This window comes from Chiloscyllium punctatum, chromosome 8 (assembly GCF_047496795.1).
Source record: "Chiloscyllium punctatum isolate Juve2018m chromosome 8, sChiPun1.3, whole genome shotgun sequence".
Lineage (NCBI taxonomy): Eukaryota > Metazoa > Chordata > Chondrichthyes > Orectolobiformes > Hemiscylliidae > Chiloscyllium > Chiloscyllium punctatum.
In genome coordinates, this window is record NC_092746.1 from 104268523 (window position 1) to 104293384 (window position 24862).

Genomic DNA, 24862 nt, shown 5'->3' on the forward strand with positions numbered 1-24862 from the left:
AATCCTTCCATTGCCTTGCTGTCACTATCTCTGTAATCTCTTTCAATCTCACACCCTCCAAGACATCAGCACATCTCTAACTCTACCCTCTTGTATATTCCCAATGATAAATGCTCTACCACTGGTGGCCGTGCAAGCCTCTGGAGTTCACTCTCAGTGCCTCTCCACCTCACTATTTTCCCTTTAATTCTTTAAGATACTTGTTAAAACCTATCCTTTCACCAAACATTTGGTATCTGACCTAATATCTCCTAATATTGTTCAATGTCATGCTTTGTATTATATATTCCTATGTAGTACCTTCAGATGTTCCTCTATGTTAAGGTTATCAGTGTAAGTTGCTGTTGACTAGCCTCACAGAACCTTTGGTCTTTCTTTGAATGACCGTGACGTTTGGCCACTCATTAGTTTGTACCAATTAGTGGAGTGTGAATGTTGAGTTATCCTTCCAGTAATACTTCAAAGTAGTGACTGGGTGTTCTATGGTGCTATAGGGTAATGATTGGCTTATCTAACTAGCCTTCTTTCTGGAAGAAGTGGGCATGCTGCTTGCCTACTTCAAAACTTACATTTAAGGTGCCACCTGCACCCACAATGGGTTCTGGACGTAAGTTTGTTCACTGAGCTGGAAGGTTCATTTCTAGACGTTTTGTCATCCTACTAGGTAACATCTTCAGTGGGCCTGCTGATAATTCCTGCTTTCTATTTATATGTTTGGGTTTCTTTGGGTTGCTGATATCATTTCCTGTGATGATGTCTTTTCCTGCGGTGATGTAATTTCCTGTTCTTTTTCTCGCAGTGGTAGATGGGGTCTAACTAGATGTGTTTGTTGATAGAGTTCCGGGTGGAATACCATGCTTCTAGGAATTCTAGTGCGTGTCTCTGTTTGGCCTATCCTAGGATGGATGTGTTGTCCCAGTCCAAGTGGTGTCCTTCCTCATCTGTATGTAAGGATAAGCACACCTAATGCCATTTACAACATACTGTGCAAGAACTGTAACAAACACTACATTGGACAAACTGGCAGAAGACTAGCTACCAGGATACATAAACACAAACGAGCCACAAAACGACATAACCCTCTCTGACTAGTATCCTCACATATAGATAAGGAAGGACACCACTTCGACTGGGACAACACATCCATTTTAGGACAAGCCAAACAGAGACACTCACGAGAATTTCTAGAAGCATGGCATTCCAACCAGAACTCTATCAACAAACACATCGAGTTAGAACCCATCTACCACCCCTTGAGAAAAAGAACAGGAAATGACATCACCGCTGGAAATGACATCATCTCAGGAAATGACATCAGCAACCCAAAGAAACCCAAACATATAAATAGAAAGCAGGAATTATCAGCAGTGCTTCGCACAGAGGCCCACTGAAGATGTTACCTCATAGGATGACAAAACGTCTGGAAATGAACCTTCCAGCTCAGTGAGCAAACCTACATCCAGAACCTCAACCTAGTTAAAAATCTTCTCTAAACTTGCCCACAATGGGTGTCCAATTTACAGGCGAGATGCTGGCAGCCTACAATAATGGCCTTTCTCAATGTGGCACATGTTCATGACAAACCTGTAATGGCCTTGCTGGCTGAAAAGAGGCTATTGGCTTACTGTATTGGCTGAGGCAGATACAAAGTGGCATTTTGTGTAATTGTCATGAATGGAAAATATTCCACTTCTTCCTTCATGACAGGTATTCAGCTTGTGACACCTTTGACCACACGGTTGTCCTCCAACACCACCCTGCTATCATCCAGCTGGGCAGCTCTCCAATCACCGCACTACATTTTTTACAGACTTAGTCATTGCCGGAAACACCCATTATGGTGTCTCTTCCCACTTCCAAATCACCATTTCTGGGATGCCCTAAGAATCTATCCTTGGATGTCTCCCCTACTTCTCATCTACATTCCGCCCTTGGCAACATCATCCAAAGACATAGCTTTGGTTTCCACAGGACCATTGACAATAAACAACATAAACTGCCACCATTTATAACCTTTCCTGTCTTAAAATTGTCACATTTACTGATCAACATCCAATATTAGAGTGGGAATATCCTCCAGTTAAACATTGGAAGCTTCTTGGTTTTGTATAGAAAAGGTATTCCTGTGTTTTGCTTTTGGATTCACCTCCATATCGAGCCTATCAAATCCTTTTATCATTTGTAGCACATCCATTCGTACACTCCTCAAATGCCTGAACCCTGTAAATCCTGGTAACATACTACTGAATATTCATTGTACTTCCTCCCATCCCAACATGCCTTTGCTGTGATTCACTGCCCAGAATTAACCAAAGCTCTTTGTAAATGATGCATCACCTCCTCATGTTGTACAGGATGTTGATGAGGCCTGTTCCAGAGCACAGCGTGGCAGTTGTGGTCACTCTGTTATAAGAAGGATATTATTAAATTAGAGAGGGTTCAGTAAGCTTTACTAGGATATCGCTAGGAATGAAGGATTTGAGTTCTAAAAATAGGTTGGATAAGCTGGGACCTTTTTCACTGGAGGGTAGGTAGTTGAGGGGTGATTAAAAAAGAGGTTCATAAAATCATGAGGGGCATAGATAGATAAGATGAATAGCAAGTGTCTTTTCCCTAGGGTGGGGGAGTTCAAAATTAAGGAGTATATTTTTAAGGTGAGAGGAGAAAGATTTAAAAAGGACATGAGGGGCAACATTTTTACACTGAGCGTGGTTAGTAGGTGGAATGAACTGTCGGAGGAAGTGATGGACGCACATATAGTTACACCATTTAAAATACATTTGAACAGGTACATGAATAGGAAATTAGAGGGATATGGGCCAAGTGGACTAGTTTGGTTTGAGAACATGGTCAACATGAACCAGTTGGACTGAAGGGTCTGTTTTTGTCCTGTGTGACTTTCTAACTTCATATGTTTGTATTCTAGTTCCCTTGAGTAAAGAATCACATCCCATCAGTCTTTTTCATATTAGTGCACTAGCTGCCTCCAAATTCTCCACAGCTCCCACTGTCACCATCAAGAAGATATTTCAATTTACCTTTGTCTCAGATCCACACACACATATGCACAAATTGAAGTCCTAATTCAAGTTTTACCCATTTATTAAGTGTGCCCATATCCCTTTGTAACTTCCCATCCTCAGGATATACTGTACCTTTGTACACGAGCCCATCAGCAATATATATGCAATCGATTTTTCCTTCTTCCCAGTTTTTAAGTTATATTTAGGGAGAAACTGAGGCCTGGTAAGCCAATAGAATGGAAAGCATGAAACCTTGCAAAATAAAGCAGGCTCTAGTGACCTAAGAGTCTACTCAAAGGAAAAGGCAGTTCAATACCTTTCAGTTCTGCTCAGTGTGGGCCCAAACTTTTCTAGTGTTCCCAAACTGCATTGTCAGCATTTCTACCCCGCAACAGAATGGGGAATAAAAACAGAAAATGCTGGGGAAACTCGGCAGGTCTGGAAGCATCCATAGAGGGAGAAAAACAGAGTTAATTTTTCACATCTAATCTGAGCCTTCTTCATAATCTTCCAGCACTTTCTGTTTTTATTTCAGATCTCCAGCATCCACAGAAAGAGAATGGGAAATGTATTTATGTTGGGAACTTCTTCATTCTGCAGTGTATCTGGCAGGAGGACATGGTGTTGTTCCATACGCTTGTGTTCAATTCCAGTGGAGCATTGTAGAGGGAATTTGATAGGACATTCTTTTCTTAGAACATAGAACATGACAGCACAGTACAGGCCCTTTGGCCCTCGATGTTGCGCCGACCTGTAGACTTCTTATCCCACATTCTTGTTTGTTTTTCTCCCTCTTGCTTCTGTTCCAAATTAAATGCCCACTCTGCTATAATTCCTGCTGGCAAACCCTAGGTGGCAGAACAGTTAAAATGAAGTGATGGATTTTTATTCCAGTCGGACTGATACCAATTATGTTGGAGACACTGAGGGCACCCAGTTAATCCAGCCAGGTCTTTGTTTGAATCCAAAGACAGCTTCAGTCATTGGCACCCAACTGCAGTGTGAAACCCACATATATGTTGGGAACCCTCCCTTCCAGCTCTCTCTCCACCCTCCCAGGAAAAAGTGACTCATAAAAATAAATATCAAATTTGAGTTTTCTTTGACGTGGTACCGAAGAAGCAGGAAGACTTCATATAATGTCTACAGCGGGGAAACAGGCCATTTAGGCCCAATAAGTCTACACCAACCCGCTGAAGAATTTCCCACCTAGACCCATTCCCCTACCCTGTTACTCTACATTTACCCCTGACTAATGCACCTAACCTACACATCCCTGAACATTATGGCCAATCCACCTAACCTGCACATCTTTGGACTGTGGGAGGAAACCAGAGCACCCTGAACAAACCCACGCAGATATGGGGAGAATGTGCAAACTCCACACAGACAGTCGTCTAAGGCTGGAATTGAACCCGGATCCCTGGCCCTGTGAGGCAGCAGAGCTAACTACTTCTGTCCTGCAAAAGAAGGACTTATTATATTTGTTCAAGACATGAGCACAACATGATGTCCTATTTTGGAATAAACTGAGGTTCAACATATTTACCCAACACAAAGCCAACTCACTCAGTTCTCCTTCTCTTCCCTTCTCATGTTCTCAATCCTATTGGCATCTGGTCTTTTATTAAGATAAATAAATAGGTATCCTCAATAATATTCAGCACAACGTTGTGGATCAAAGGGCCTATTCCTGTGCTGTACTGTTCTATATTCTATGTTCTAATATCTTAAGATACTGATAATTAACATTTTTTCTGGTGGCTTGGGTAAGGCATGGCTGAGTAAGACTCTGGAAGGTTTTCAGGAGGTTAGCTCTGGTTGATGGGATCGCGCCATCAGTAACAGATCCTTCCCACCTTACCATCCTTTCACATTAGCATTATGAAGGTTCTATAGTGGACGAGGGATGCTCTATGTGCACAAGCTCCCAGCACAGTGCACATTCAAAATATTAAGATCGGGGTGATTTCCTTTTAATGAATGACCTTTCAAAATACCTATACATTGAGACTGTGAGAGCTGACTGTGTGTTGATGAGTGAATGTTAATTATCAATGTAAACTAAATATTATGATCTAAATGTTAATTTTGCAGGTTTGAGCTGTTGTTAATTCTATATAACATGCATGTTCTTCTTTGATTGTAGGTGCTGGGACAAGAATCTCCACAGCATTCCTTGGTGGACACTCAAAGGACCAATCTTAGCATCTATCATTGTGAGTGACAAATAAGTGTCTGCATCTCTTCAAACAGGAATGGCTTTAGCAGATTCCTGCCTCAAAAATGTGTGCTTCTAATGATTCTGTTTACTTGCAAATCAGTATGAGTACTCACCTTTATATTACCGTGTTATTGTTACCAACTATCTCAGACATTGTAGCATTATGTGCAATGATCAAGATTTGCTCATTAGCACCATCTTCCCACCAGGTAGAATTTGCAAAACAAGGGCTAAAAACAGATTGGTCCTGCTAATGACCAAAACAGAAGAGCACTGCATTGGGGTTTTGAACAGTCAGTGCTGTCGTTTGTACAATTTATTGAATTAAATCTAAAATTTTATATAGATTCGTCACCTCTGCAGAGAATCTTCTGCAAAATTTCTTCCAAATTTCCAAAGACAACCAAGTGAGACTCAAAGGCGAACCTGACAGCCTCCAATACTCAGCTTTCCACAGATGGCATTGCCACCACAGACAGAAAAAACAAATAAAACAAAAAAAAAGTTGGAAACGAATATCCTGGTCATATTGGAGCTTCATTTGAGGTATTCAAGAACAGTCAGACCAATATGTGCCATTCACAGGTTTTACTGGCTTTTCCTTAAATGGTCACAACAACTCTCGAGCCATCAAGTTCCATGGGATAATTGGATCAAGAATGTTTATGTTAATCCTGTATACCCTACAATTGCACTCCTCCTCTTTAATTTTAAGGAGCTTAACCATAATATGAATTGCTTTTTGTGGACAATCTGTTTAAAGTATCCACAAATCTTATTATTGTTGCTGAGCTTGCTGTTTTTTATTTCGACTTTGTTCATTCCACACAATTGACAGAATTGATGTTGAATGTGTGAAGTATGTGGCTCTTGTTATTTTATGGACCTGCACCGTAGCCATTAACGACCTATTTTGTAAAATCAATGAAGTTGGTCTGTGAGTATTTCCAGATGGAAAGAGTGGAAATCATGTGTTCGATTTAGGAAATAAGAGGATTGAAATCAGCTGTGGTCTCACCCATGAGTCAGAAAGTTATGGGTCAATTCCAGGAGGATTTATGCACATAATCTCAGTTGACAGAAAGCAGAACGAGAGCTGCACTCCCATGTGAGTGTCAAACATCCTCGGCCAACACTTCCTTTGTTGTGTGAGAATTGTTTGTCACACTGCGCAGTCCCTTTACAATTGCTGTATGACTGCTCACACATGCATCTTGAAGAACATTACTTGTTGCATTGAACGCTGCATGGCCTCCTGCCTGCAGATTTAGAGAAATAGAGTCATAGAGACGTGCAGCACGGAAATAGACTCTTTGGTCCAACTCATCCACTCCAACCAGATATCCTAACCCAATCTAGTCCCATTTGTCAGCATTTGGGCCATATCCCTCTAAACCCTACCTATTCATATACTCATCCAAATGCCTTTTAAGTGTTGCAATTATACTAGCCTCCACCGCTTCCTCTGGCAGCTCATTCCATACATGCGCCACCCTTTGCATGAAAACGTTACCCCTTGGGTCCCTTTTAAATTTTTCCACTCTCACCCTAAACCTTTACTTCTAGACTCCCTCACCTCAGGGGAGAAAACCTTGTTTATTTACCCTATCCACGCTCCTCATGATTTTATAAACCTGTAAAAGGTCACCCCTCAGCCACCAATGCTCCAGGGAAAGCAGCTGTAGCCTATTCAGCCCCTCCCTGTAGCTCAAACCCTCCAACCCTGGCAACATGCTTGTAAATCTTTTCTGAACCCTTTCAAGTTTCACAACATCCTTCCAATAGGAGGGAGTCCAGAACTGCACACTTAGAGGAAGCAATGCACTTGGCATAATTTGCAAAAAGGTGGGAATTCAGCCGACCTCCTGACTACTGTTTATTCATCAACAAACATCTAGGATTAGCAATTTGTTGTGGTCAAGAGGTCAGAACAGTTGCTAAGTGGATGCTGTGGTGATAAGATACACATCTGTCTTTAGTACTCTATCTGATTTGATCCTAAATCCTGATTCCCAGAAGTTGAAATTATCTGGATATACTGAAACAGAGACATCTTTCAGTTTAATACATAAGTGCAGATTAAGGACAATGTTTGTTGAGCAGTATACAGAGGAATCTCGATTATCTGAAGGACACGGGTGGGGAGTATTTTGTTCAGTTAATCGAATTCCGGATAATCAAATGCCGGAGAACATAGTTTAGCCAAGCATCAGAACCTTGCAACCTTGCCGGATAATCCAACAATCGGATAATCGAATGCTGGACAATTGAGTTTACTCTGTATGTAGTGTTCCACAAAAAGAATAGAGTGGGAAGACTGACCCAGAGCAGCTGTTTCCAGACAGTTCAGCGACCGAGTAAGAAGGTAACACTGGGAGGAGATCTGGAGCAGGCAGGATAGATATCCAAGCCCCGACAGTGGGAAAAGGAGTCCATAATGGTCTCCTCACCTCTGCTCTGCCTGGCCTCATGTCCTTCTCCAGAAGAATGGGGGAAGCTCCCACAAACACAGAGAATGCTGGAGAAACTCAGCAGACTTGGCAGCTTCTGTGGAGAGAGAAAAGAAGAGGTTCGAGTCCGGTCTGACCCTTCATCAGCTTTGGGAGATGAAGCAGGTAGGGGAAGGAGTGATGGTAGGAGAGCATTCTGATGAGAACAATCATAATTCAGTTAGTTGTTCTGTTCTGTTTTTATGTTTAAACTGGTGTAAGACTGTTTCTCCTGGAGTCTCAGGAATGAACTTAACAATAAGTAAGGGGAGGATGCTTACAGACAGTGATATAGAAACGTAGAAATAGAGAAAATAGGTGCAGGAGTAGGCCATTCGGCCTTTCAATCCTGCACCATCATTCAATATGACCATGGCTGATCATGTTATCCCAGTATCCCATTCCATGCTTTCTGCCCATATCCCTTGATCCCTTCAGCTGCAAGGACCATGTCCAGCACCAACAGCTTCCTGTGGGAGAGAATTCCACAGGTTTACACCTCTGAGTGAAGAAATTCTTCCTCATCTCAGTCCTGAATGGCTTACTCCATATTCTTAGACTGTGACGCCTAGTTCCGAACGTCCCTAACGTCGGGAACATTCTTCCTGTGGTTAGTCCAATCAGGATTTTAAATGTTTTTATGATATCCACTGTCATTCATCCAAATTCCAGGGAGTATAAGCCTAGTTGATCTAGTCTTTCCTCCTATGGCAGTCCTGCCATCCCGGGAATCAGTCTGGTGAACTTTCGCTGAGCAAGTTCAGAGCAAGAGCAAGAATGTATGTGCCAAACTGTAGTGCTGTATCTCTTTCAAGTTACGTTTTGTCTCATTCTGCTGACTTGTGGGCAGCCTAAATCATGAATATTTAAATCATTTAAAGAATCCATAAGCACAGCTTTAGATCAATTTTTAAGGCCACAACCTGTTTACTTTCTATTAAGTTGTACCATGATATGTTCTGCTTCGGAGGTGCTGGTGTTAGAACATAGAACAATACAGCACAGAACAGGCCCTTTGGCCCGCAATGTTGTGCCGAACTTCTATCCTAGATTAAGCACCCATCCATGTACCTATCCAAATGCCGCTTAAAGGTCATCAATGATTCTGGCTCTACCACTCCCATGGGCAGCGCATTCCATGTCCCCACCACTCTCTGGGTAAAGAACCCACCCCTGACATCTCCCCTATACCTTCCACCCTTCACCTTAAATTTATGTCCCCTTGTAATACTCTGTTGTACCCGGGGGAAAAGTTTCTGACTGTCTACTCTATCTATTCCTCTGATCATCTTATAAACCTCTATCAAGTCACCCCTCATCCTTCGCCGTTCCAACGAGAAAAGGCCGAGAACTCTCAACCTCTCGTCGTACGACCTATTCTCCATTCCAGGCAACATCCTGGTAAATCTTCTCTGCACCCTCCCCAAAGCTTCCACATCTTTCCTAAAGTGAGGCGACCAGAACTGCACACAGTACTCCAAATGTGGCCTAACCAAAGTCCTGTACAGCTGCAACATCACTTCACGACTCTTGAATTCAATCCCTCTGCTAATGAACGATAATACTCCATAGGCCTTCTTACAAGCTCTATCCACCTGAGTGGCAACTTTCAAAGAGCTATGTACATAGACCCCAAGATCCCTCTGTTCCTCCACCTGACTAAGAACCCTACCATTAACCCTGTATTCCGCATTCTTATTTGTTCTTCCAAAATGGACAACCTCACACTTGGCAGAGTTGAACTCCATCTGCCACTCCTCAACCCAGCTCTGCATCATATCTAAGTCCCTTTGCAAACGACAAATGCCCTCCTCACTGTCCACAACTCCACCTATCTTCGTATCATCTGCGAATTTACTGACCCACCCTTCAACTCCCTCATCCAAGTCATTAATAAAAATTACAAACAGTGTTGGACTGGGGTGTGCAAAGTTAAAATTCACACAACACCATGTTATAGTCCAACAGATTTATTCAGAGGCACTAGCTTTCGAGGGCTGCTCCTGCATCAGGTGGCTGTGGTATGTTCATTTGCTTTCTAATTCAATTTATTACTTTAAGCAGAATGGTTTACATTACTCCTGCCAAAATAAACTGTTCTGAAGCTGGTCAGGAATGACTACAGGAAAGGTTGTTGGCCAAATGATAATGGGTGGAAGAAATCTCTAAAGAAGGGAAACAGCTTGCTTTCCGTGTTCCCTTCACCAAATGAAAGCAGCTCTCCAATAGGTCTGGGTAGTTTAGTCTCATTGAGAGAAAAGTGCTTCCCAGAATATTTGCTACTGTGATCACATTTTGATTTCAGACAGTTGTCAAGACACCAGGCCAGCGTGGGAGCCCAATGGGGGGATTGGCTATGGGGGAGGTAGGGACTGGATGGGGAGGCTGGTCTCAGCAGACACCTGAGAGTGGAGGCACTGTACCTTTAACAGACTGTTAAAGTTATGAGAGCACTGCCTTCCTGGATTTTCCCACACAGCATTCAGGCCTGGAGTTCAGCCATCTTCACTTATAAAAAGAACTCCAATTTAAAGGAGTGTGCAATCTTTTAGGACTCACTTGGAGCTCCACAGCAGCCTGCTCCTAGTCCTATTTCTTACAATCTTCTGGTCTTTACTGGCTCAGAGTTCATGACTGCAGTATTTTGGCTCATGACCCCGTTGAGGGAGTCACATCCCGATAGAATTGCTGTGTCTGAGAGTATTGCTGTAACCAGGAAGACCCAGTGGATATTTAATGCAGCAAGATGGGGTGAGACAGTGGCTGGGAACAGACCTAGAAGCTCGATGAGAACCTTCCGTTATAGTTGATGAGAAGCCTATATTATATTTAGAGTCATAGAGATGCACAGCATGGAAACAGACCCTTCGGTCCAACTTGTCCAAGCCGACCAGATATCCCAACCAATTTGGTCCCACCTGCTAGCACCCGGCCCATATCCCTCCAAACCCTTCCTATTCATATACCCATCCAAATGCCTCTTAAATGTTGCAAGTGTACCAGCTTCCACCACTTCCTCTGGCAGCTCATTCCATACACGTATCACCCTCTACGTGAAAAGGTTGCCCCTTAGGTCTCTTTTATATCTTTCCCCTCTCACCCGAAACATATGCCCTCTCGTTCTGGACTCCCCCACTCCAGGGAAAAGACTTTGTCTATTTTTCCTATCCATGCCCCTCATAATTTTATAAACGTCTATGAGTTCACCCCTCAGCCTTGATGAGAACCCTCTGCGATATTTGATGAGAACCCTCTATGTTATTTGATGAGAACCTTCTGTGATATTTGACGAGAACCCTCTATGTTATTTGATGAGAACCTTCTGTGATATTTGACGAGAACCCTCTATGATATTTAGTGAGAGCCATCTGCGATATTTGATGAGAATCCTCTGCGATATTTGATGAGAACACTCTGATATTTGATGAGAACCCTCTGCGATATTTGATGAGAACCCTCTGTGATATTTGACGAGAACCTCTGCAATATTTGACAAGAACCCTCTATGATATTTGATGAGAATCCTCTGTTATATTTGAAGCAGAGTGAGCAAAGAAGCAAGGTCCAATCCAATAGCAGGTACAGATGTGAGAGGTGGGACTTGGTCAGCAACAGGAATACACTGGGAAACTAAACCAGTCTATTACACTATTAAGGGAAACGAATGGAGGTTGTTAACATATATCCTTTATTTCAGATTTACAGCACATGCAGGCATTTATGTATTCCTTCATCTCATAAATCGAAAACCACGCATTTAAAAAGATTATAAATTCTGAATTTGAATGGAATGAAGCTTGCTTTTCAAGTGTTTTGGAAATGATCAGAAATGCAGAATGCTCAGTTTTGGAAAAGCAAATCAGGGCAGGACTTATACACTTAATGGTAAGGTCCTGGGGTGTGTTGCTGAACAAAGAGACCTTGGAGTGCAGGTTCATAATTCCTTGAAAGTGGAGTTTCAGATAGATAGATAAAAAAGTGAAGAAGGCATTTAGTATGCTTTTCTTTATTGGGCAGAGCATTGAGTATACAAGTTGGGAGGTCATGCTGCAGCTGCATTGGTTAGGCCACTTTTGGAATGTTGCGTGCAATTCTGGTCTCCCTCCTATTGGAATAGTGTTGTGAAACTTGTAAAGGCTCAGAAAGATTTACAAGGAAGTTACCAGGATTGGAGGATTTGAGCTACAGAGAGAGGCTGGATAGGCTGGGGCTGTTTTCCCTGGAGCGTCAGAGGCTGAGGGGTGACCTTATAGAGGTTTATAAAATCATGAGAAACATGGATAGTATAAGTAGTCAAGGTCTTTTCCCTGGGGTGGGGGAGTCCAGAACTAAAGGGCTTAGATTTAGGGTGAGAGGGGAAAAATTTAAAAGGGACCTAAGGGGCAACTTTTTCACGCAGAGGGTGGTGCGTGTATGGAATGAGATGCCAGAGGAAGTGGTGGAGGCTGGTGCAATTACACCATTTAAAAGGCATTGGGATGGCTATATGATTAGGAAGGGTTTAGAGGGATATGGGCCGGGTGCTGGAAAATGGGACCAGATTGGGTTGGGATATCTGGTGAGCATGGGCAAGTTGGATCAAAGGGTCTGTTTACGTGCTGTACGTCTCTATGACTGTGACTCTGAAACATCGCTGTAGTGTTCTATGTTCATTTTTGTCGTAAATGTGTGCCTCCTCACCCTGAGAATAGGCCCTCTGGTTGTGTGGGTGGTGACAGTGGTGTAGTCTATTCAATGGTGTTAAATGGGGGATATCTTGTAGGTTAGAGTACTTTTACCCATTGAATAATGTTCGGTACATGGTGCTTTTGGCTCTTTTGTTACAGTTATAGTCCAAAACCTTGAAATCTTGTTGCATTATCCTTCAGTCACTCACTGGGAATTGGTATCACTTATTTAAGGTTAAAGTTATTGTATGTATTTATTTTATAAACCTCTATAAAGTCACCCCTCAGCCTCCTACACATGAGGGAAAACAGCCCCAGTCTATTCAATCTCTCCAACCCTGGCAACATCCTTGTAAATCTTTTCTGAACCCTTTCAAGTTTCACAACTTGTAGGAAGGAGACCAGTAGGAAGGAGACCAGAATTGCATGCAATATTCCAAAAGTGGTCTAAGCAATGTCCTGTACAGCTGCAACTTGACCTCCTAACTCTTATACTCAATAGTCTGACCAATAAAGGAAAGCATACAGAATGCCTTCTTCTCCATCCTATCTACCTGTGACTCCACTTTCTAGGAGCTATGAACCTGCACTCCAAGGTCCCTTTGTTCAGCAACACTCCCTATGACATTACCATTAAGTGTATAAGTCCTGTTAAGATTTGCTTTCCCAAAATACAGCACTTCACATTTATCTAAATTAAACTCCATTTGCCATTCCTCAGCCCATTAACCCATCTGATCAAGATCCCGTTGTAATCTGCTACACCTCCAATGTTGGTGTCATCTGCAAACTTACTAACTATACCTCTTATGCTCACATCCAAATAATTTATATAAAGGATGAAAAGTAGTGGACCCCTAGCACCGATCCTTGTGGCACTCCACTAGTCACAGGCCTCCAGTCTGAAAAACAACCCTCCACCACCATCTTCTGTCTTCTATCTTTGAGCCAGTTCTGTTTCCGAATGGCTAGCTCTCCCTGTATTCTGTGAGATCTAGCCTTGCTAACCAGTCTCCCATGGGGAACCTTGTCGAATGCCTGACTGAAGTTCATATAGATCACGTCCACCACTCTGCCCTCATCAATCCTCTTTGTTACTTCTTCAAAAAACTCAATCAAGTTTGTGGGACATGATTTCCCACACACAAAGCCAAGTTGACTATCACTAATCAGTCCTTGACTCTCCAAATACATGTACGTCCTGTGTCTCCGGATGTTGCACCAACCAGTGAAGCCAATCTAAAGCCCTTCAAACCTACACTATTCCATTATCATCCATATGTTTATCTAATGACCATTTAAATTCCTTAATGTTGGAGATTCCACTATTGTTGCATGCAGGACATTCCATGCCCTTACTACTCTCTGAAAAAAGAACCTACCTCTGACATCTGTCCTATATCTATCACCTTTCAATTTAAAGCTATATCCCCTCATGCTAGCCATCACCATCTGAGGAAAAAGGTTCTCACTGTCCACCCTATCTAATCCTCTGATCATCTTGTATGCTTCAATTAAGTCACCTCTTGTCTCTAACGAAAACAGCCCAAGTGCATCAGTCTTTCCTCGTAAGACCTTCCCTCCATACTAGGTAACATCCTGATAAATCTCCTCTGCACCCTTTCCAATGCTTCCACATCCTCGAATGCGGTGACCAGAACTGTACACAATACTCCAAGTGCAGCCACTCCAGAGTTTTGTACAACTGCAACATGATCTCATGGCTCCAAAACTCAATCCCTCTACCAGTAAAAGCTAACAGACCGTACGCCTTCTTAGCAACCCTATCCACCTGGGTGGCAACTTTCAGGTATCTATGCACATGGACATCAGGATTTCTGCTTATCCACACTACCAAGAGTCTTAATATTAGCCCAGAACTCAGTATTCCTGTTACTCCTTCCAAAGTGAATCACTTCACACTTTTCTGCATTAAACTCCATTTGCCACCTCTCTACAACTTACCTATGTCCTTCTGTAACCTGCAACATCATTCTGCACTGTCCACAACTCCACTGAATTCAGTCTCATCGACAAGTTTACTAACCCATCCTTCTACACATTCATCCAGATCATTTATAAAAATGACATACATCAGTGACCCCAAAACAGATCCTTGCCATATACCATTAGTAACTGAACTCTAGGATAAGCATTTCCTATCAACCATCACCCTCTGTCTTATTACAGCTAGCCAATTTCTGATCCAAACCATTAAATCACCCTTAATCCCATGCCTCCATATTTTCTGCAATAGCCTACTATGGGGAACCTTTTCAACTGAAATCCATATACACCACATCAACTGCTTTATGCTCATCCACCTGTTTGGCCACCTCCTCAAAGAACTCAATACAGTTTGTGAGGCACAACCTATCCTTCACAAAACTGTGTTGACTATCCCTAATCAAATTATTCCTTTCTAGATGATTATAAACCCTCTCTCTTATAATCCTTTCCAAAACTTTACCCACAAAAGAATTAAGGCTCACTGGTTTATAATTACAAGGGTTGTCTCTACTCCCCTTCTTGAACAAGGGGACAACATGTGCTATCCTCCAGTCTTCTGGCACTATTCCCAAAGACAATAGTGACATAAAGACCAAAACTAAAGGCTTTGCAATCTCCTCCCTAACTTCCCAAAAAATCCTAGAATAAATCTCATCAGGCCCAGGTAGATTTATCTATTTTCACACTTTCCAGAATTGCTAACACCTCCTCCTTGTGAACCTCAATTCCATTTAGTCTAATAGCTTGTATCTCAGTATTCTCCTCAACAACATTGTCTTTTTCCTGTGTGAATACTGACGAAAAATATTCAGTTAGCACCTTTCCTATCTCTTTGGACTCCACACACAATTTCCCACTACTGTCCTTGACTGGCCCTAATCTTACTCTAGTCATTCTTTTTTTCCTGACATACCTATAGAAAGCTTTAGGGTTTTCCTTGATCCTACCTGCCAAAGACTTATCGTGTTCCTTCCCATCTCTTCTTAGCTCTCTCTTTAGGCCTTTCCTGGCTAAGGTGTAACTCTCAAGCGCCCTAATTGAGCCTTCACATCTCATCCTCACATAAGCCTCCTTCTTCCTCTTGACAAGCGATTCAACTTCTTTAATAAGCCACGAGTCCCACACTCGGAGGAGGAATTTCTTCTCTCAGAAGAGGGCTGTCGAGGCAGGATTAGTAAGTATATTTAAGGCTGAGATAGACAGATTTTTAATAAATAAGGGAATCAAGAGTTAAGAGAAAAGACAGGAAAATGGAATTGAGGATTATCAGACCAGTCATAATCGCAATGAATGGAAGAATAATGTTGATGGACCAAATGACCTACTCCAGCTCCTGTGTCTTATGGTCTTGTAATGAGATAGATTAGTCCTTCGATGATGCATCAATGTCATCTGCACAGTAATGGTCACTGTGTAGTTTAGTGTTTGCTTGATTGTCTTGGTAATCTTGTTGTCTTTGATTTTTAGAATTATTCCTTTCAGCATTTTTATATATAGCTTTTCTGCTGTTTCAACAGAAAATTCTGGAATGCAGCTGCACAGAGAAAGAGAGAGAGCAAGATCATTCAGCCAATTTCTAAGGTCTCCTTGCCCCTCTCTCTCTCGCTCTCTCTCTCGCTGTCTCTCACGATGTCTCTCTCGCTCTCGCTCTCTCTCTCACTCTCTGTTTCACTCCACTCAGAGTCTGTGTTAACTTGCACCTGGCCAATCAGAGACTTGTTTCTATGCTAAACTCTTCAAAATCTATAATAACGAGTATTACATAATGTAGATTCAGTGTCCCCAAAAGATTAACATTGTTTTGTCTGCACCAATAAGTTTTACATTTTTTTCCCAAAATTGCAAAGAAATCAGCATGAAGGCCACATTTGACCGAGTATGGCATCAAGGAGCCCTAGCAGAACTGGGATCAATGGGTATTCAGGGGGCAACTTCTCCATTGGTTGGAGTCATACCTGGCACATAGGAAGCTTGCTGTGGTTGTTGGAGGCCAGCCATCTCAGCTCCAGAACATCTCTGCAGGAGCTCCTCGGGGTAGTGTCCATGGCCCAACCATCTTCAGCTGCTTCATCAATGACCTTCCCTCCATCATAAGGTCAGAAGTGTGGATGTTCACCAATGATTACACAATGTTTAGCACTATTTATGACTCCTTATATCCTGAATAAATGCAAGTCTGTACAATATACAGGCTTGAGCTGACAAGTAACAAATAACATTGGCACCACACAAGTGTCAAGCAATGACCGCCCCCAATAAGAAACAATTTAACCTCTGCCCATCGACATTCAATGGTGCTACCATTACTGAATCCCCCACTATCAACGTCCTTGGGGTTACCATTGACCAGAAACTCAACTGGACTCACCAGATAAACCATAAGACCAGGTCAGAAGCTAAGAATATTGCAATGAGTAACTCACCTACTGATTCTCCAAATCCTGTCCACCATTTACAAGGAACAAGTCAAGAGTGTGATGGAATACTCTCCAATTGCCGACTCCAACAACACTCAATCAGCCCACTTGAATTGCACTACATCCACACCCTCCTCCACCAATGCTCAGTAATAGCAGTGTATACTATTTACAAGATGCACTGAAGAAATTCACCAAAGATCCTCAGACAGCACCTTCCAAACCCACGAGCATTTCCATCTAGAAGGACAAGGGTAGCAGATACATGGGAACACCACCTGCAACTTCCCCTCCATGCCACTCACCATCCTGACTTGGATCTATATTGCTTTTCCTTTACTGTTGCTGGGTCAAAATCCTGAAATTTCCTCACTAAGGACATTTTGTGTCAACCCGCAGCAGGTGGACTGGAATGGTTCAAGAAAGCAGATCATTACCACCTTCTCAAGGGCAGCTAGGGACGGGTAATAAATGCTGGCCCAGCCAGTAATGCCCATGTCCCACAAGCTATTTTAAAAAGTCCTAATTCTCTCCTTTTTAAAGTGTTGTGCATTTTTCTAAATTACAGACCATTGTCCAAAAATAAAACAGTGTGCTCTCTTACAGCGAGAGAAATATTTAAGGAGATTGGGAGTTCTTGAGTACCATGATGAATGAAGTCATGATTTGGAGATGCCAGTGTTGGACTGGGGTGTACAAAGTTAAAAATCACACAACACCAATTGAACCTGTTGGACTATAACCTGGTGTTGTGTGCTTTTTAACATGGTGAATGAAGGGCCAGTTGAACTTTACATAGTGCATTTGTGGCTGAACTGGGAGAGATTTTTCTTCAGGAACACACACAGAAGGAAGACGGATTTGTTGAGAGAGAGGGACTTGAATAGGGACCAAGACAAAGAAATTATCTGAAATGTTCTTATCTGAGAATAAGTGACTAGACTGTAATTTAATAGAATAGCTGTTTTAATAGGGCAGGCACAGCTAAGGGAGGTCAAATGGTCTCTTTCAATGCTATATGACTGATTCTAAGATATGAGAGCTCAAAATGGAAATCTTACCTTTGCCTCCAATATCTACTGAAGTAAGACTTCTTGCGATACATCTTTGTTAATTTATACTATTGGTACGCAGTTACTGACTACTTAGATCCACTGAATCACAGAATGGAGGCCATTCAGCCTGTTGAGTGTGTGTTAACTCTCTGAAGGACACCTTGTGCTATTTCCCCTGCCTTTTCCCCATCACCCTGCAAATTCTGAATTCAGGAGAGTAAGGATGATACTGATGGAAATGGTTGGGGGAAAACAATTACACCAATGTAGTGAAAAGAAATCATCATATTCGATGCTTTGAAGAATTTCTAAGCAATGAGTTCAAAAGTGGCAAACAGTGCATTAGCAAAGTCAATTCCCAATCTGTTAATAATATCAGAAATAAATTAAAAGAATATTCAGTTAAAAGCAGAATAATGATCCAATAATAAAAAAAAGTTTTGCAATTAAACTGGAAGATTGAAATAAGCCTAATACAAACTCACAAGCCTTGAGTTAGCCCAGGCCTATCCTAAACATGGAGGGGATTCACCAGGATGTTGTCTGGGATGAAAAATCTCAGTTATGAGGAGAGACTCAGACTGGGTTTGCTTTCTTTGGAGCAGAAGAAGCAGAGAGGGGAAGCTGATGGAGGTATACAAAACTGAGGGAGGCATTGTCAAAGTATTGAGAATCTATTCCGTATGGCAGATATGTCGAAGACCAGTGACTATAAGTTTAAGGTGAGAAGTAAATGGTTTAGAAGTGATCTGAGAAAAAAGCATTTCACCCAGAGAGTGGGTGAAATATGGAACATGCCAAATGAAAGGGTGATTTAGATTTAGATTCCTAACAGTGTGAATGCAGATACTCTTGCAACATTTAAGAAGATTCTGGATGAGCACTTAAAATGCCAGGGTACAGTAGACCATGGAGCAAGTGCAGGTAAATGGGATTGGTGAAGTTTGGTGTTTGTCAGTCACAGACATGGTGGGCCAAAGGGCCTGTATGGTTCTGTAATCGAGGAAACTGGGAGCCCTCAATAATGAATTGGGGCATGGGTTTAGAGTCCCATCCTTCCTTCTGAAAAGATTCTCACTGAAGATTGGACAGATTTCTTTGTCATGAAGTCAAAAGTGCTTGAATTGCTATCTAGAAGAGAGACAGACTTGTTTATGATGTCTCTCAGAAACGTCCCAAAACACTTCACAAACTGCAAATTATTGATGTAGACAGTCACCCAGCAATTTCCAATTTCTCCCAGTTAGTGCATTTGTTCTTTGGCAAAGTTAAAAATCACACAGTGCAGTGCAGTTCAGGCCTGACACTTTGAGAATTCCCTGACCTCCTTCATATCGAGCTAAAGATTGTTTAACATTCTCACGTATCACCAGGACAGAGAGAGAGAGAGAGAGAGAGACAGGGACTCAGAAAGAAACAGCTTACATTTAATGGACCTTTGTGCAGTTTCAGGGCACTCTGAATCTCTTTCCATCCAATGAAATGTAATCATTGTTGTTATGTAGGAAATACAACAATTTGAGCACAAGGTCCCACAAATGACAGTGAAGTACATGACAGGGTCATGTTTTAGCAATGTTGGTTGAGGGGTCAAGATTGATCCAGACACCAAGAGAGTTCACGAGTTCTTCATCAAAGTTGTTGCTCAAATATGGCCAGAGGAGTTGCCACAATGCAACACTCCGTCAAGAGTTCACTGGAGTGTCAGCATAAATTACACTCAGGAGTGACATTTCCCAGCCCATTGAAAAGAGCGTGAGTGGTGAACAAGTTTGGCAGTGTGGGGAGTCTGATGCCTTTCTGCCATTGTGGCATATTGCTTTTGGCAGGAACCCACACACCAGGAGCCAAATGTACCACATCATGGCTCCAGTTAAGAACCATGCCCTGTCCCAGTGACTTGCCAGCTGGCTCCTGTGGGGTAGGCATGTCCTTCATGTTTGGCATTCTCTGGTCCATCCTATGTGTGCCAATGGAATGAGCCTCTCCACCGTACCCCAGCCACCACGACCATCATCCCCACCAGCTCCTCATTCACCAGTGCCAATGTGCCAGTTGTCAGCTTCATCAAAAACTGATCTTTGAAGTTGTCTCAGCGTCAGTGATGGTGTCAAGTTAGATAACAAGGTCAGCCTCAGAGATAATCAAAAGCCCTCGAACTTTGTATTTACAAGCTGAGTTCTGGGGTGGGGGTGGGGGGGGGGTGGTGAAGCTGGGAGGGAGCTGTTATGACACAGCAGTAATGTCCCTATCTTTGGGGCAGAAGATGCAGGTTCAAGTCCCACCTACTCCAGCGGTTTGTTATAGTAAGTCAGAGCAGGTTGATTTAAAAAAGAGAGCTGGGTATTTTATCTCGCTACCAATACTATTTTGGGTTAGTCCCTTCCTTGTTTCCCTCTACTTCTGGATTGTTGTTATTGTTATTGTTACCTTGCTCAGTTGGGTGTGCTGTTCATTTGATGGTGGGTCTGTTTTCTCAAAGAAAGAGTTGAGCTCTTCTGTAGTGACTACTTGACCTCTGGACCGGAAAAGGGCCTGCAAAGGGAAAGGTGGAACCAATATGTTTGTAAATCTCTGAAAATCTTTCAACACGGATAACTTACATAAGTGAGTGAACTACCTGCACCCACCGTCACAGCCCACCACAAGCCGAGGTCACCTGGCAGGTCTTGTGGATGGCCTGCCATTCTCAGCTGAATAAAGGCTCTCCCTGATGGAGGTCCAACTGTAGGCTGGTGATTGCGATTCCGACACCTTCCAGAAACAATTTGGGTGGGTTCATTTGCTCTTCGACGATCCCAGTGATAGGAAATTCAACTCCACAGAAATATTCCGTCCACATGTCAAGCCTGACACCTTAATACCAAGCCACCTGAGAGAGGTTATTTCAATTAAACAAAAATTTCCAATCCTGTGTGTGTCAATAAAGTTCTTGCTGCTGATTTTCTCTAGTGTTTCATAGAACCGTTAATCACTCCCCACTGGTCCCTTGTCACTCCTGATCCAAATAAAATAATTCCGCTAACCCATAATTACATTCCTTGGACATGAGACAGTGTCTCACTGGGGTGACATTTTTCTTTGATTAAAATTCAGCAATAGATAAAGTAATGCTTTTGCACATTTTTAATGCTGCTTTTGACCTACTCCAGCTGTTCTCTTGCTTTGAAGCAGCTTGGGAACAGCTTACAAATCTTTGCTCCTAAAGTGCTCCTGATATGAGAACATAAATAAATAGTATTATTCATACAAATCCCATATCGTCACCGATTTGACTTCAAGTGATGACACTGAAGTGAAAATTTAACAAGGCAGGAATTTCCCTTCCTGTCACACCAGCTGTGACAGAACCTGACAGCATAGGAGGCCAAATTAATTCCACAGGTCAATCAGTTTAACTTCGGTGGTGGAGAAATTTCTAGAAATAATAGCGCAGGACTCTTTTTAATATAAATTCAGGGGTGTGTTCTTCACTAGCTGGGCCAACACTTATTCCCTGTCTTTAATTGCCCTTGAGAAGAGGATAGTGAGCCGCCATCTTGAACCGCTGCAGTCCACGAGCTGTAGGTTGGCCCACAATGCCCCTGGGGAGGGAATTCCAGGATTTTGACCCAGTAACAGTGAAGGAACAGCAATATACTTCAAAGTCAGGGTGGTGAGTGGCTTAGAGGAGAACTTGCAGATACTCATGTTCCCAGCCACATTAATAGCTATGTGGGCAAACACAGGTTAATTAAGGAAAGTCAGCATGGATTTCTCAAGGGAAAATCATGTTTAACTATCAATCATGCAATCACAGAGAATCACAGAATTGGCACGCACAGAAGGAGGCCATTCAGCCCATTGTGCCTGCATTAGTTCTATTCTCTAGTGCCAATTTCCTGCCTGTCCTTTATATCTCTGCACGTTATTTCAATCCCAATAAGCATCCATGCTCTTTTGAATGCTTCAATTGAACTCCATCACATTTCCAGGCAGTACACTTCACACCCTAACTACTCTCTGTGTGAATATGTTTTTCTCATATCGTTCTTGCTTTGTTTGCACATTATTTTAAATAAATACCCTTTCATTTCTATTATGAGCAGGAACAACTTCTCCCTATCTACTGTGTCCAGTTCACTAATGCTCTTGAAAACCTTGATTAAATCCACCCTCAATTTTAATCATAGAGTCATAGAGATGTACAGCACGGAAACAGATGCTTCGGTCCAAACCGTCCATGCCAACCAGATATCCCAACCCAGTCTAGTCCCACCTGCCAGCACCCGGCCCATATCCCTCCTAACCCTTCCTATTCATATACCCATCCAAATGCCTTTTAAATGTTGCAATTGTACTAGCTTCCACCACTTCCTCTGGCAGCTCATTCCATACATGTACCACTCTGTGTGAAAAGGTTGCCCCTTAGGTCTCTTTTATATCTCTCCCCTCTCACCCTAAACCTATGCCCTCTCATTCTGGACTCGCCCACTCCAGGGAAAAGACTTTGTCTATTTACCCTATCCATGCCCCTCATGATTTTGTAAACCTCTAAGGTCACCCCTCAGCCTCTGACGCTCCAGGGAAAACAGCCCCAGCCTGTTCAGCTCTCCCTATAGCTCAAATCTTCTTCTCTCCAAGGAGTGTAGTCGCAACTTCTTCAATCTATCTAGCTGGAGATTTTTTGATGAAATAATTGAAAGGATTGATGCTGTTGAAGTGGTGTACCTAGGCTTCGAAAAGGCTTTTGACACAATGCTACACAACAGACTTGTAAGCAAGGATTGTAGAATCATAAGAACAGTAGAAATATGAATGCAAAATTGATTTTCTGACAGGAAACAGAGAAAAGTGGTTCATGGATGTTTCTCGAACTGGAGAAAGCCTTGTGGTGGCATTCCCCAGTGGTTAGTATTGGGACCCTTACCCCGACTCCAAACTAATGATCTAGGACTTGGTGCATTGGCTACAATCTGAAGCTTTGCAGTTGATATGAATCTTGGATACATTGCAAACTTTGTAAGGAAGATAATGTAGATCTTCAAAAGGAAGCAGGCAAGTTGGATGGAGAATTTCAAGGTGGAGAACTGTGAAATAATTTGTTTTGGTAGAAACAGCAAAATGAAAGAAATATAAAACAAAGGGTAAATGCGAAAAGGTGAACAGGAGCAGACAGCTCCTGATTTCAGATAGTTGGTAAAAGGAACAAAAATGATATGAGAAAAGACTATTCACATACATGTGGCCAAAATCTGGAATACACTGCCTAAGAATATGGTGGAGGAAGGTTCATACAAAGCATTCCGTAAGACCGTAAGACATAGGAGCAGAATTAAGCCATTGAGCCCATTGAGTCTGCTCTACTACTCGATCATTCCTGAAATTCTCCTGCCTTCTCCTCATAATTTTGATACTTTACAAGAACCTATCTATCTCTGTCTTAAATACATTCGATAACTTGGCCTCCATCGCCCCCTGGGACAATGAGTCCCATAGATTCACCAACCTCTGGCATAAAAAATTCCCCTTCATCACAATTCTAAAGGGTCATCCCTTCACTCTGAGGGTGTGCCCTCAGATCCTAATCTCTCCTACTCATGGAAACGTCTTCTCCAAATCCACTCTATCCAGGCCTCTCAGTATTAGACAATAGACAATAGATGCAGGAGTAGGCCATTCTGCCCTTCGAGCCTGCACCGCCATTCAATATGATCATGGCTGATCATTCCTAATCAGTATCCTGTTCCAGCCTTATCTCCATACCCCTTGACTCCACTATCTTTAAGAGCTCTATCCAATTCTTTCTTAAAAGAATCCAGAGACTGGGCCTCCACTGCCCTCTGGGGCAGAGCATTCCACACAGCCACCCACTCTCTGGGTGAAGTAGTTTCTCCTCATCTCTGTCCTAAATGGTCTACCCCGTATTTTTAAGTTGTGTCCTCTGGTTCGGCACTCCCCCATCAACGGAAATATGTTCCCTCCTGCCAGAGTGTCCAGTCCTTTCATAAGCCTATACGTTTCAATCAGATCCCCTCTCAGTCTTCTAAACTCAAGGGTATACAAGCCCAGTCGCTTCAGTCTTTCCGTGTAAGGCAATCCTGCCATTCCAGGAATTGACCTCGTGAACCTACGCTGCACTCCCTCAATAGCCAGAATTCTGGCATTTCAGTCAGATCCATCCCTCATCCTTCTAAACTCCATCGAGTACAGACCCAGAATCCTCCACTGCTCCTCATATGACAAACCCTCCAACCTTGGAAACATTCTAGTCAACCTCCTATGTGCTCGCAGTATTATAAGTGCAGTCTGACCAGAGCCATATGCAGCCTCAGCAGTACATCTCTGTTCTTGTATTTTAGCCCTCTCGAAATGAATACTAACGTTGCATTTACCTTCCTAATTGTCACTGTACCTGCATATTAACATTAAGAGAATCCTCAACTAGGACTCCCAAGTTCCTTTGCGCCTCAGATTTCTGAAGCCTTTTGCCATTTAAAAATTAGTCTACACCTCTATTATTTCAATAAAAATACATAATATCACACTTTCCCATGTTATATTCTATGTGCCAATTCTTTGCCCACTCTGCTAGCCTTTCCAAGTCCTTCTCCACATTTTCTCAACACTACCTGTCCCTCCACCTAGCTTTGTATCATCTACAAACATAGCAACAATGCCCTCAGACTCTTCCTCCAGATTGTTACTATATAATGTGAATACTTGTGGTCCCAGTAGAACTTCATTTTCACCAATTGCCATTCTGAAAAGACCCCTTTATCCCCATTCTCTGCCTTCTGCCTGTCAGCCAATCCTCTATCCATGCCAGTATCTTGCCCCTAACACTATGGGCTCTTACCTTATTCAGCAGCCTCCTGTGTGGCACCTTGCCAAAGGTCTTCTGGAAATCAAATAGGTCACGTCCTCTGGCTTGCCTTTGCCTAACTGGCTCATTACCTCCTCAAAGAATTCTAACAGATTTGTCAGGTATGACATCC

General features: G+C 42.5%; 1 protein-coding gene across 3 annotated transcripts in view; it reads left to right on the forward strand.

Moving 5' to 3' along the window:
* vipr2 (vasoactive intestinal peptide receptor 2) overlaps nucleotides 1-24862 on the forward strand; it is a 148631-nt gene that overhangs the window by 99817 nt on the left and 23952 nt on the right. For all 3 annotated transcript variants that reach the window (XM_072576200.1, XM_072576199.1, XM_072576198.1), the window contains exon 9: nucleotides 5173-5242. In XM_072576200.1, the coding sequence (XP_072432301.1) occupies nucleotides 5173-5242 (70 nt within the window). The remainder of the gene's footprint in view (nucleotides 1-5172; nucleotides 5243-24862) is intronic.